Source organism: Cheilinus undulatus, linkage group 16 (assembly GCF_018320785.1).
Source record: "Cheilinus undulatus linkage group 16, ASM1832078v1, whole genome shotgun sequence".
NCBI classification, from domain to species: Eukaryota; Metazoa; Chordata; class Actinopteri; order Labriformes; family Labridae; genus Cheilinus; species Cheilinus undulatus.
The window spans coordinates 17,765,269-17,780,360 of record NC_054880.1 but is presented as its reverse complement, the minus strand read 5'-3'; the positions used below and the strand labels follow the sequence as shown (position 1 = coordinate 17,780,360).

The window sequence follows — 15,092 nt, the reverse complement described above, 5'->3', positions numbered from 1 at the left end:
TATGTCTTTGCCTGTTCCAATTACACATCTGACATGTGCACAAAAAAGCAAAATGCACATCATTATGTATTAATGTCACTGACTCCTCCTGACCCTGTATAGATGTGATATGGTTTCTGTCATCTTTGTATAGCCTGACTCGGTACACTGAAAGGATTTCAAAGTCAGCTATGCAACCAGAAATAAGAACAAGCAAAGTAACTTGGCTCCCTGCCTCTCTTAATGTCCTTTCTCCACCTTGTTTTTGTTTGTGGTTTTGGGATGCCAGATAGCCTCTTTGATAAAGCCTACATCCTACGTAAACAGGGTGAGTCCTTAACGCATTGATCCTGGGCTCTATTCTGGATTTCAGCCCTTTCCTGTCTCTTCTCAGTTATATCCATTTTCAGCTACCCTTTCCAAAACTACAAATTACAAGGAACAATCTTTTAACTTTTTTTGTTATATAAATGATTCACAACATAAATTATTACCGGCTCCAATAAATCGGTATAAGTGTTTTGAGGCATACTCCCTGATACTGCCTTTTTTATACAGTAGCTATGTATATGAATGAAACAACCATGCAAATACCAGTAGAGACAAGGTACTGCTATGATCTAAGTAAAAGGTTGGAACTACAGTGTTGATTACCTTGAGGCTTAAATTGGTGTTACAATCCAGAGTGAGGACCCCAATCTTAGTGCTGTTAGTCATAATTTCTTAAAGCAACATGAAACTTTGCCACCTTAAAATGAAAGTTTCAAGGTCAATGTAGCAGTAATAGTACTTGTATTAGCAGTAGCACTACTAGTAGTAGAAGTGGCAGTAGTGGTAATATTGGCGGTAGTACAGGTAGGGGTAGTAGTACTAGTAGTAGTAGTAGTAGTAGTAGTAATAGTAATATTAGCAGTAGCACAAGAAGGGGTAGTAGTAGTAATAGTAGTAGCAGTAGTAATATTAGCGGTAGCACAAGTAGGGGAAGTAGTAGTAGTAGTATGAGTAGTAGAAGAAGGAGTAGCATTCCTACAACAACTATTATTACTAGTAACAGTAGCATTCCTACTACTACTATTATTAAAAGTAGCAGTAGTAGCAGTAGCAGAAGCTGCAGAAGTGGTAGTAGTAGTATCAGTAGTAGTAGCAGCAGTAGGAGTAGTAGCAGAAGCAGTTTAAGGGGTAGTAGAATCAGCAGTAGCATTAGTACTAGTAGTAGAAGTAGCAGCATTAGCAGTACCAGTAATAGTACTAGCAGTAGCAGTAGCAGGAGTAGACATAGCAGTAGCAGCAGCAGTAACAGCAGTAGTATTAGACGTAGCAGTAGTAGGCAGTAACAGCAGCAGCAATAGCAGTAGCACTAGTAGTAGAAAAAACAACAATAGCAGAAGCAGCAGTCATGGTAGCAGCAACAGTAATAGCAGTAACAGAAGAAGCAGTCACAGTAGCAACAGTAGTAGTAGTAGCAGTAGCATTAGCAGTAGCTGTAGTATAGTAGTAGAAGTAGCAACAATAGCAGTACCAGAAGTCGTACTAGCAGTAGTAGAAGAAGCAGTAGGAGCAGCAGAAATAGCAGTAACAGAAGCAGTAGTCACAGTCGTAGCAGTAGCAGCAGTCGCAGTACCAGCAGTAGTATTAGCAGTAGCAGCAGCAGCAATAGCAGTAACAGAAGAAGCAGTCACAGTGGTGGCAGCAGTAGCAGTAGTACTTGTAGTAGAAGGAGCAACAATAGCACTACCAGCAGTAGTATTAGCAGTAGCAGTAAGAGCAGTAGAAGTAGTAGAAGTAGCAACAATAGAAGTACAAGCAGTAGTATGAGCAGTTGCAGTAGTAGACAGTAGTAGGAGCAGCAGTAATGGCAGTAACAGAAGCAGTAGTCACAGTAGCAGCAGCAGCAGCAGTAGTAGTAGTAGTAGTTGCAGTAGCAGTTAAAGAAGTGGCAATAGTTGCTGTAGCAGCAGTAGCAGAAGCAACAGTAGTAGTAGTATTAGCAGCAGGAGCAGTAGTAGTAGTAGTATCAGAAGCAATGTCAATAGTAGCAGCAGTAGTAATAGTAGTTTTATTCAGTCACCACACAAAGTCCATATATTCTTCACAAGATTAACGATCGAAACAAATTCAACAGTTCTGTACTTGGTGGTGACTTGAAAAGGCGTAGGCAGCCTATGCTGCATTCCTGTCAAATTAAGCTGCCAGATTCCAGAAGTGCAAATAAACAGTAATAAGACAAACTAGCATCAAAACTATTGTCTTGAAATTGTCAAGTGAATTGCATAGTTTTAAATCTTAAATTGTTTCAATCAAGAGTTTAACCCCAACAATAGAAATACACTTCCTTTTCATACCTTTTCAGCTCTTTATACTGCTAATTTACAAACACCTCCTAAATTATATTTTTGACTGTAAACACATACATGCACTTCTCATGCAGTTTGCATACCACAGGCTGTCAGTCAACATTGTTTTTTAGCTTCTCATTGCCAGCTTCACATCCTGGTGCTTGTCAAAAAATGCACATTGTCTAAGTGGGAGTTTTCAACACTTTGTCTATGTGTGTTTTTAAGATACATTTTTTTCTTCTTTGGCCTTTTTTTTTTTTAGAAATTAAAGTTTAAGTCAGACAAGAAATATGATAAGATGGAGTAGGGGCAGACATGCAACAAAAAGCCACAGGGTCAGGATTTGAACCTGTGACCAGTGCTTTAAGGACAGTGGCCTCTGTATACAGGAGACTGCTCTCGAACTGAGCTTTTATGACAGTGCAGTTGCACTCAGAGACCTTTAGTGGGCACTCAGGAACACCAAACCAAGTTTCTCACATGCCAAAGTTTAGTAACAGAAAAGTGCCACAAACATACATTTTTACCTTGTTTCTCTGAGTATAATCACTACTATACCTCTCAAAACAAGGAAATGCTGTAGCCAAAATACGCAAGTTGACCCAGTTAATCTTCCTCCATTTCCCCACAATAACATTATAAACCAGGCGTTCACCTCTAAGGTCATGATATTTCTTATAGCACACCCCTTCCTTGCTTACAAGGCCCCTTGAGTAGGCCCTAACATCTGGTTTTACGTAAACCATTACTGCCTGTCATTTGTATTTACTCTAAGGTATGAGGCTGTTAAAAAAAGAGAACAGAAAAAGAAACCCAGATATCGATCAAATTGCCCCCGGATGCATAGGCGCTGTCACGTAAATTGCATCTCAAGCCGAACGCCTCAGTGAACACGTATATTCCCGCCATACATCAGGATGCAGGGAAACCAGAAATTGGATACAGCGCCATGGTAACGTATTCATCAGCAACATGTGGAGACAAGGTTAAAGTGCCTTCATAGGATACAGAGCGGATATACAGGGAAGGACACGCAGAGGAGACAGGTAGAGACTGGACTATATAAAAACAAAGTGAGTATACACACAGTGAGGCTGACAGTTGTGCTGAAACGGCAAGGTAAAGGAGATGAAATGTTTGTCCTTCAGCAAACACATGCTCTCTGTGTGTCTTTGTGGGTGGTGCAGGTGCTGTGTGGGTGTCAGGAAGGAGTATGCACTAAACGTGTTTGTGTGTCTGTCCGTCACATGTTGAGCAGGCGTCACACCTAGAAGCCCATGAAGCGTGTTTAACCTAAATCCATAGCTACATTCCCCCTCTGCGGCACACATGGACAGGGTCAGCTCAGTTCACTGGAGTTAAAGTGGCTTATTCTGAATGTATGCTGTGCTTTATATTAGTGGTTTTGTTAAGGAAACTGTCCCTTTTTTCTTTTTCTGTATACATCCACCTTTTTTCCCTTTACTTCTACTCACTATCTCAGACCTGATCTTAAAACAGCTGCGTCTCATGTCCCCATGATCCTACTTCCTCTACAATATGTTGATATTCAGCTAATATGCCTTTCTGAAACCCATCCAAGAGCAGCATTACACCTATCCAGGAAGTTTGACTTCTATATACAGTTTAGAAGTCAAATTGAGGAGGTCACTTTGGGTCCTTGGCACACAAAGCACAGCAGTTTAAAAACTTAAATCCTGGGTTCGTGTCCTGTCTCCCACATGTTTTTGCCTGAGGTTGGACAACAGAATTTTTTTTTCTCTCTGTTACAATGGCCACTGTATCAGCCATAAATTCCAGACCTGACCTACAGACATGATAGACTACACGGTGTTAGGGGATCAGTCACTGAGACTAATGTGATGACGTTGAAAGGAAGAGGAGCAGGGCTAGAGTACACCATGAAAGAAGACTGTAAACAAACATACAGCATTATACTGCACTGCACCACCTTGATCTATTGGTAACATGTTCCTTTGATATCATGCTTTTTGTGAAAAACCCAAATGCTCTTAGGAGGTGTTAAAGGCAAACAGATTATTAGCACGTAGTCAGAGATTGTGACAACTACATGAAATTTAAAATAACTCAAACATTTGAAACAAACCAGTCATGAACACAGCAAAATCATCTGTGTTAATTCAACTTACAGTGTTAGATTTAACACTTTTTCAAGTTTCTCACAGGTGCCAGGCTGAAATAACACTTTGGAAAGCATTAAAATTTTAACTTTGTGGTAGAATATATTTTTAACACCTACAGTATTATTTTTTACATAGTGTAAAAATACACAATATTTTGCTCTCTCCTTTCACTTAGGGTGTAGATTTAAAGTAATTACTAGTTTAATTGTTGACAGTGCATTGCACTTATACTCAATAAAGACTGCCTTCTGGCATTGTTCACCTTTGGTGAGGTTAGATGTTGTATAGCTATGAAATACAAGAGCAGAGCTAGGATATGGCCATTGTTAATTATCTGCACACCAACTAATATCATAGACCAGTGCCTCTCAAATGGGGTTGAGGCAAATTTAGGTGTATCATGGGATTTTGTGCAATCATGTGACATCACTACAATAATACAATAACTAAAAATACTTTAGCATGTGTTAGGAAGCCATTCTGCATGGATATGAGCATGGTGTGTCTTGAGATTTTGGCTAGATCCTAGGTGGGCCTTGGACCATCAAAGAGTGAAAATCACAGTAGACCACACCCTGCCATAGGAAAGAAGTTACTAACTTAGTGGATTACTCCAGTCATGTTGCAGAAGTGTTTAACATCAAAATAACAGAAGAACAATACCTGCAAATTCCTTGCAGCATTCACAAAAACAATAATCCACCAAAAGAAGAGCAAAGGAATCCTAGGCAACATCTAAACACTTCTTAAAAAAATTAACACTGATAGATACATGTAAAACACATCTAAAGACTCTGCAAAAGGGCTTGATGCTCCGTTTACTGCTTAAAACGGCAACATCAACACTCTAACAGTCTGGAACACTCTTGCTCCAGTCCAGATACCCTTTCTAAGACCGCACCTGTGCAGGTGATCACAACACCTGAAAACTGTATGACTGACAGGAACTACAAAGAAGGAGCACTTACATAGTTCAAAGGGTAACACTAAAATGAGGGCAATGATGGATTATAATGAGATTATTCAAACATAACTGGCATATGGTGAGGGCTATAATAACTCTGGTCCTACAATTTCTAATACTAACTTTGACTTTGAATATTTATTTAACCCTGAGCAAAAAAAAATCCTGCATGTATAAAGCTTTCCACACCTTGGTGTTAATTCATAAATACTACAGGATAAAAGGTGTTATGTTGATGAACATATTAAAAAATTTTGACTCTGATGGGCAGGGAATACTTTTGTTAACATATAAGTATATGTACAAAGTACAAACAGTTAAGAATATGACTGAATTAAATTGTGTTCTAGGCAAAGTATAAACTTATTTGAACCCTAGCCTCACTTTAAATGCTAACCGTCTTATTAAAATATTCCTCTGTGAAGTTTAGCGGCTTAAATGACCTCCATTTGAAAACAGTGTCCTCACTCTGAAGGTCTAAATCTCAGACTGTTTTCCCCTCAAGGATAGCAAAACAACCTACACATAAAACACACACATAAACTAAATAGATGTCCTCACACACATGCGGCATGTTCAGTGTTCAGCTTTAGATTTACACACTGACACACACAGCGCCTTGAACCCAGGCCGTTAAACCTCGGCCTCTCAGTCATGCCGTTGCACTTTAATGTGAAACATGGAAGGGGATGGGGGGTGCAGGGGGGGGGGGGATACAGAGGAAGATTTCTTTATTCCTGAGACGACAGGAGGAACTTTGATTCAGGTAGAAACACAAGGAGGCGCCTAAAGAGAAACTGTACTTTCACATCTCTCCAGATGCCAGCTGTGGCTATGTGGCAGCAGACACGCTGAACTAGACTGTGTGTGCAGCTCAGACTTTTATATTTCTTCCAGATTCTCTTCCTAATTTGGAGCTTTTTTTAGTGTTTAAGACATTAAAAGTGTCAATGAAATCACAAATCTGTAAAGAGACATGTTTGAAAAAAGCACAGGGAGTTGTTTGGAGTCTTGTATTGTTGTTGATATTTAGTCTGTTTCACAGAACATTTTAATTTGAACTCACTGTAGTAATGAAAAAAGCATTTTTACCTCCTCAGTTCCACTCAAAGTGGCAGAAAATCTCAATTTAAGCAGCAAAACTTGTGGATTTCTCATTGTGATTTACTGAGGAACTGTCATTAGTCACTTTCTTCCTGACATTCTTTGGAGAAATATTTTCCCACCATCAGGTCAGGCCACCTATAGATAGCCCTCAAAGTGCAAAGCATTTGCTACTAAATTTTTAAAATAAATGTCTTTGGAAGTGGAACACAGTGTGGCGTCAGATGCCTGATTAAATCAACACACTTCAACTGATACACTTAAAAGCAAGCCTGCCCACAGAGTCTGCTGGACCCCTGACAAAACCAGAGAATGGGCCCGCCCCAGTTGTGATTAACTGATAATATCAACTTGTGTGCATTTTAACCGTAGCATTAGTGCTAGCATCCCGGCTAACAGTTACCTCATTCTGGAGCTGAAAAGTGTGCCACTGTTTAACCACTTTTCTGCCTAATTTTGCCATTATAATTCACCAATTTTCATCAATTTTTTTATCCAATTTTGCCTCATTTTACCCATTTTTGCCACTTTATACCACATTTAACATACATTTTAATCCCTTTTCATCACCTTACCTACCCATTTTTGCCACTTTTGATACACTTTAACATTAAAAAATCAGTTTTATACAGCTGCTTTACAGCAGTGGGCTTGAAATGGAAAAAATGAGCTTACTGCACTCTACAGGTAGCTTGTCAAACACTGATTTCAAATATGGCTCCTCTTACAGCATTAAGAATGCAACACATCCAGTACATTTACAACTGAATTTTTAATAGAAGGCCCATATGCCTTAACTATAGTGCAGTGCAGTGTTTTGTGTGTGTGTGTGAGTATCCTTGTGGACACTGATCAGCTGAAGATGCAGTCCAGGAAGAGATAGCTATCACATGCTCACATGTTTATCAGAGATGAGTCCATTCTTCAGCTTTCTCCCCTGTGCCAGGCAGAATGAAACGGAGCAACACCTAACACCATCCATTACTCTCTTTCTCTTCTCTCTGCTAATTTCTCTTTCTCTCACACTCTCCTCCTCTGTCTCTCTTTTTCTGCCTTTCAGCACTCCCTCCTTCTCGCTGTCTCCCTTTCTCTCCTACTTTGTCTCCTCGTCTTTCCCTCCTCGTGTTTGAAGTCTTCCCAGATCCCACAGCAACATATGGAGAGAGAGAGAAAGAGAGAGAGAGAGAGACTTAGGCAAGGAAAGAGAGAGTGAACACATTGCATGATCAGTCAGGAGTTACACAGGGTTGAGTGCTGCAGGGTGGCTGCTGCTGAGGATTGAGAAATATATGACAGATTTTCTTGTAAACTACCCAAAGTGGGAGTCTAGAAAGTGCTGTCTCTCGCTGTCTCATGCTGACAAACATATTAGTCACTGCGTTTTTTTTCTGCAGCACATACACAGACAGACACAAGCGCCATGGGTGCTCATTCTTTTCTCCTCTCTCTCTCTCTCTCTTTTTTCACTTCCTCACTCACTTTCACCAGCACACACTCCCACACACAAAAAACTTTCAAAGTCACACTTCTCAAGCACCTACTCTGGGGGAATGAGTGTAGATGAAAAAAAAACATCCGGCTTTCCACTCTGTGTGAAAGCCTGACAGATGTCCGAGTGTGTGTTTGTGTGTGTGTGTGGCCATGAGGCATGGAGCAAAATAGAAAGCCAATGTGTGTATGGAAGACAAAAATACCAGGAGGGACTGGGTCATTGTGTGGTTGCGTATGTGTGGGGGTGTGCATGCGTAAAATAAATATATAAGTCAAGTACCAAACAGGTGTCCTTACAGCTGCCTAATAAGAGCTGTCCTCACCCGAACCTTTTCAGGAAGTCTTTGTGTGTAAAACACGTGAACGTTTGTTTGGTAGGTGGCAAATGTATGAACACTAGAGAGACCATGGCAGTTATTTTGACTGTTTCACTTTCATTTTACCACCAAATCATTTTGACTGCATAGATTTTGCTGCACTTAAAGGGATGCTTCAACATTTTGGCAAATTCGCCCATTATCATAATTCCTATAGTCTTAGTAATAGGTTCGTTACCTTCAGTTGTCGGTGCAAGCTACTTTTAGATCGGCGCTGCCGAGTTCGGACCTGCTGTGCCAACTCAATGTAAGCAGATGGTATTCCGGCTTTCCCTCATCAAACTCATCAAATACACAATCCAACAACTCCAAAATGCTCTTGTGGACAAGTTGTGACCTGCACATTCACCACGCTATGAAATAATCATGGAACATTACGAGACGGAGATGTTTTAAAGCCAAATACAAAGCCAGAACTACACTCCAGACATGGCTGCTGCACTGTCACTCCATCCAGTGGTTTACTCAAGAAATAGTTCCAAGTATTTGCTTCATGTGTCATAATGTTAAATAATTATACGTTATTATTTCATAGCGTGGTGAATGTGAAGGTCACAACTTGTCTCTGCTCAACAAGTGTTGGTAGGGTAGGTTGAACATTGCTGGTGGTGCTTAGGTGTTGTTGACTGGTTCTCAACTATTTGGCTCAACTTGAGGCTGTCTTTCTGGGTCGGCGCCTGAACATGACTCTATTAAGTCTCTTGCGTTCCCAGGATGTTGAGGGAGCCGGCTTGGCAGTGAGGTGCCCTGGCACTGGCGAGACGAGTAAGGGTAGATATACCCACTGCTTGTCCTGCCGTGCTGATGAGCGCCACATTGAAGGGGTGGCCCTGGCTGTTGCTAGACAACTGGCCCCATTGACATCCGAGGTAAGGCCTGTCAAGGAGCGTCTACTGCATATCTTACTAACCCATTCATTGGGCTCGGTCTCGTTCATCGCAGTCTATGCTCCCAACAGGGATGAGCGAACTCACTGCTAAGGAAATGTTTGACACCAGACTAAGCTTGGTGGTAGATTCGGTCCCCAGGGGTGATACCCTGGCTGCTCTTGGTGACTTCAGTGCTACCACTGACTGATGTGTTGGTCCACACGGCTCTGGACAGCAAGATGTTGGCTCCTCAATGCTCCTTGACTTTGCCAGCTTTCAGTGCTTGGGGATTTCTGGATCGTAGCTCTAAATTATTGACTTGGTTATTTTTCCCCCTTCAGGATCGCTGAAGACTGTCCTTATCTTAAGTGGACAAAAGCATGCAAAAACATGCACAAGCCACCTTTGTTTCCTCATTTTTGTGGTTGCCAAAGCACCACAAGCTGACTGCATCAGTAATCAGTTATCAGCCATGCAGGTTCCCAGTCCAGAGCTTTCTCTGCTGCAGAATTCATCAGCAACCAAGGGCAGCACATCAGGGAGTTATCTGCGTCAGCAGACAGCTGGCCATGTCTACCCCTGCTATTAATGTGCATGTGAACACACACTTAAGAGATCTTACTTAAGATGCGGTGTAAATAGACACTTTCGAACAGAAATAGTAAAGTTTAAAGCATGGATTAAAAAGTTAAGTGACAAAAGGACGTTGATACCCCATACAGTGTTTCTAAAGTAGTCACACACAACCAGAAATTAGCAGGGGTTTATTTATTAGGGTGAGATTTAATTTTTTTTTTCTGCCTATCATTTTAGGCTAACTGATCCCTCTGCTCCTCTTGGCTGCTGCCCCCTTAACACTACAGCTCAGTGCTGGTAACACTCTGGAGGAACAAGGTTAGAAAAGGTGGTCTGGAGAGATGGAGGGAGGCTAGATAAAGAAATTGGGGGGGGGGGGGTTGAGGGATGAAGAGACAAAGTTAAGGATAAAGAGGGAGACAGAGGGAGGGAGGAAGGGCAAGAAAAAACTGAATCTGTGTGTGCGTGTATGCTGATGAAATCTGCCGTCCTCAGCAGCCTCCCGTTAAAAGAAATCGGATTAGCCCTCCTCCGGGAGAGAACCTTCAGGAATGCAGATGACGGATTGTGCTGCACAGGTTTCTCTCCTGGACTCTTGGAGGGCCACACACACTCCCCTACACAAACACACACTCACACCATATCCAATGAAAGAAGTGGGGTTTTTACTCCTTTTCTTTGCAAAGGGCACTCCTTCATTTCCTCTTATTCATAAAAACATGATGGTACGTGCGGGAAATAGAGAAAAGACATTTCCCCATGTCTATTCACTGTCTCATTTATGAACCTGTTTTCCCGCACTGGCTTTGACATTTGTCTGATTTTCTCATTTGATATAATTTTGATATGACTGGATTTATTTGAGAAAGAGAATCTTGATGAAGATCATTATATTCCCAAACGTACCAATAAAGGTAAAGCAAATTATCTTGGTGACACTGCCGGCATATTAAGACAGATTTCCTAAAGACATAAACCAAAACAATGTAACTCTCAGCCAACTGTGACAAAGTGCTCCCCAATGTGTTATAAATATATTATAAAATTTCTTTTTAAAGACATTTACTGTTCTAGAGAGGATTCTCTTCCTGAATTACTGTTCCTGAATAAAATATTCAAATATGTGCATCTTTCTGGTCGTCCATCAGCAGGTTATGGAGTAGAGTGATACCACTCCCAAGCTTCTCATCCTTAAGTCTGGTACACTCTACAAGACAATCTTACCAATTTTGGGTCAGATATAAAGTCAGCAAAGGCCCGATTATCAGATGGTCCTTAAGATTATCTTGACAGATTTTTCTGTGGCGTGTTAAGAGTGATATTTTCCATCTCTGAGCTGCTCAGAAGATAACTGGAGCCACTCCAAATATTAAATATGTAAATAATAAAAATGTTATATATTTCTGATCAGAAATCGTTTAATGTGGGGTGAACACAGAGAACAGCCAAGCTGGCGCAAACAGAGTTGTCACCTTGAATGGAGAATTAGCCAGTCAGGAAGTAAGCTGAACAAAGGAGGAAGCACAGCAAACACAGCAATGGCAACAATAGTAAATGTGAAGCATAAAGTTAGACATCAGAAATTTGTTGACTTAGGGTAACAACACGTCCTTACACAGCAGCTGGTAGCTAACAGCTAGCCATATTAAGTTTGTTTACTCTAAAGTAAAGTTCAACTAAGGTACCATTTGAGATTTGAAAAGTGGAGACTGGCACAGCATACATCTGTATTTATATGTTGCCAAAATTGTAAAAATAGGTTAAGATTTTAAATATTTTTAAGTGTGTGAAAGACTTTACTCAAACACCCCGTCCTTTCTCACAGACTCCCTCTATCTACACTGGTTTTATACCTTACAAGATAAACAAGTCAAGGGAGGTAGTGAATATGATCTTACCTAGTGGGGTGAGCTCCAGCACGAATGTACTCTGCCTTCTTTGTCCTTTCTGAAAAATGTCTTGTCTCTTCCCTTATGGGAATGGGAGACTTGAGGGAGGTAGTTAACACAGTTTAACCTCACAAAATGAGCTCCAGACCAAACAGGCTTCTCAGCCTTTTCTGCCTATCTTGTCCTTTCTTACAAAATTTCTTGTCTGTCCACTTTTTCTCTTCCTTTATGAGAGTGATGGACTTGAGGGAGGTGGACCTAGCAGGTTGAGCTTTGGCCTGAACAGGCTTCTCATCTTTATCTTTTCCTGTCATTTCTCACAAAAATCTTGTTTCAATACTGGTTTTTCCCTTATAAGGGTAAGCAAATCAAGGGAGGTAATGCCTAAATCTGACCCAGTGGGGTTAGCTCCAGCCCAAACAGGATTCTCAACCTTACTCTGCCTTACCTGTCCTTTCTTACAAAACTTCTTGTCTGTTCCCTTTCCTCCTCCTTTGAGAGTGAGGTACTTGAGGGAGGTAGCACGTACACCCTATCCTGACATGGCCTAATCAAATCAAAGGATGTAGTGCATATAATCTGACCTAGTGGGGTGAGCTCAAGCCTGAATAGGCTTCTTGACCTTACTCTCTCTTTTCTGTCCTGTCTTACAAAACTTTTTGATCCCTCCCCCTTACGAATTGAGGGGGGTAGTTAACAAAATATGAAGTCACAATGAGCTCCGGTCTGAACAGGCTTCTCAGCCTTTCTCTGAAAATCCTGTCCTTTATCACAAAATTTCTTGTCACTCCCCTTTTCTCTTCCTTTATGAGAGTGATGGACCTGAGGGAGGTGACACATACACTCCGACATAGCAGGTTGAGTCCCAGCCTGAACAGGCTTCTCTGCCTTACTCTGCTTTCGCTGACCTTTCTCACATAATTTCTCGTTTCCTCCCTGTTCTTTTACCTCATGAGTGAGAGGAATTTGAGGGATGTAGTGCATATCTAGCAGGTTGAGCTTCAGCCTGAAAAGGCTTCCCATCCTTTCTCTGCTTTCCCTGTTGTTTCTCGCAAAACTACTTTTCTCTTCTATGTTGTCTCTCTTTATAAGAGTGAGGAACTTGGGGGATGTAGTGCATACAGTCTTACCTAGATGATTACTACTGTTTGCCTGAACAGGCTTCTTAATCTCTCCACAGACTCTCTGCTCTCCCTTTCCTCTTTTGTATAATGTTGGCTACAGCAGTAGCTGTGTTTCTGCTTGGTTGTTTGGCCTTTCCAAATCAGGATGTGATATTGCAAAGAATGTCTGTTGATGGGTATGACTAGCAGTGAGCTTGTGTGGCTGAGGATCGCACTTGAAGCCTTCCAGAGAGGTCTGACTTGACCCATTAGAGCCCATACTGGTTGCTCATTTTACATGTTGCGTCTTTTTTTAAATCCAGACAAAAATACAGTTTCTTTAATTGATTATCCACCAAAGGGTCCACTCCATAAATGATGTTTTTAAAAGACAATAAATAAGGATAGGTAAATGATGGAATAGAATGAAGGTATTTCATGCAAAACTTTTTCTACATCTTCTCAGCCATCACTTTCTACCTTGTTGCAGTTGAATCTTTTTTCCTTATACAGCTCCTTTTTTGGTGATTAATTCTGCACATGTTTTTTTTTCTCTGTTCCAGACTGGCATGGCGTTAACATATGATCCAGCTGCAATGCAGAATGGGTAAGACTTTGACAATCAATCCATCCTTGGCACCATCTAATACACTCACCTCTTGGCTCGTAGGGCCTCAGTCAATAATACTGTCATACATAAAGATTAATGTAGTGTCTGCACTTTGTTACTGTTTGATTAAGGAAATCTATATAGACTTCAAATATCGGTTTTCATTGGCTGGATCGGCTGAGAAATGGCAGAAGGTAGCTGAGTTAGCTTGTGTGTATTTAGGTGTGTTTGTGCCTCCATGTATATGTGTTCCTGTGTGTATTTATGTCATGATTTAACGCTGCTGTAGAAATAAACGACCCAGCGAGTTGCTTTATTTGTCCCTGTAGCAGTGAAACAGGAAAGAGAGCTCTGAGGCAGCCCTGTATCTCCCTCTGGCCTCAGTCATTCACAGGAAGCTCCTCATTGCCCACTTCCTAAACCACTTATCCCCCAGTGACTCCAAGTCAATCTCAGCTGAAAAAAATGGGATGAATAGCTTCACTCATTACACACAGCCTGCCATGTAAAAGCCAGCTTTGCTGCAAATCCGCTAAATTATAATCCCACAGATACTTGTGTTAAGCAACAGACCTGCTGAGAGAGGAAAGATTCACTCTTAATACATTCAGGCAGAAGTTTAGCTCAATAATTATATTCCAGAAAATAAGAGACGGAGGCTAAATCAAGTGGCAAAATTGTGGAAGTTGTTAAAGTTGCTTGAGCTAAGAAGAAAATTGCATAATAGAGTAAATTATTAAGCAGATATGGCAGAATTAGAGTTAGTTAAACACACCCTGGAGATGCTTTAATTTGGCAAAAACTGAGCTTGCACATTGGTAAAAAGTATAAAAATTGATTCACAGCAATGTAGACTCTTGTTTCGCAAATCTTATCTGGATGTGGAAGTCCTCAAGTTTTATTTCATATAACCTCTATTTACACCAGGTATTAATATGTAATCTCTCTCTAGACATCTTGAGAAAGACTGAGTAATACTCTATTCATCCTGTGAGTCATTACAGTTCCTCTTATACACAGTAGAGTAACCCTTAGAGATTATAGAAATAACAAAAGAAATGAAGCTCAGCATTAGTTCATGCAGGACACGTATCCTACACCCATCTGTGATCAGCTGACGGCCAGCTGATCCCAATTATTGCCTCCCAGCTCCCACAGCCAATCACAGCTCTTTCTCTCAACACAGTGGTCCCATTAAATATGACATACTTCTCACTAATCCCTGTTTGCATTAATGCTGATGCACCACACAGCTGCTGCTGGTAAAGCTTAACCCCCTCCACCCCAGCCTTCTCCTTTATAGCATACAGCTTGTTGCACCTTAAAATTGAGATCCATGCTCCTATGGATTAATTGCTTTTCAACTAATTTATTGTATTCAGTACACATTCTCATTAATGTATCCATCCATTTGGGGGTTCTAGCTATGTGCTCCGTGGGAAGTCAAAGCATGCTGCTTGATTAACCCAGAGAGCATCTTTTGAGTAGAGCCTTCTCTGCCAAGTAAAACTGTATATCCATTTTGCAATAAAATGGTTAAATGTATGTACCCCGACTTGCAGTGTCCACTCACAGCCATAGAAGCACACAGCTGTATTTCTGTCAGCAGTGGCACATACCTAAACTGTCAAGTTTGTTTAGAGCTAGTTT

The 15,092-nt window shown here is 41.0% G+C and overlaps 1 protein-coding gene across 5 annotated transcripts in view; it reads left to right on the top strand.

Moving 5' to 3' along the window:
- rbms3 (RNA binding motif, single stranded interacting protein) overlaps positions 1-15,092 on the top strand; it is a 468,933-nt gene that overhangs the window by 400,086 nt on the left and 53,755 nt on the right. For all 5 annotated transcript variants that reach the window (XM_041809940.1, XM_041809941.1, XM_041809943.1 and 2 more), the window contains one exon: positions 13,396-13,439. In XM_041809940.1, the coding sequence (XP_041665874.1) occupies positions 13,396-13,439 (44 nt within the window). The remainder of the gene's footprint in view (positions 1-13,395; positions 13,440-15,092) is intronic.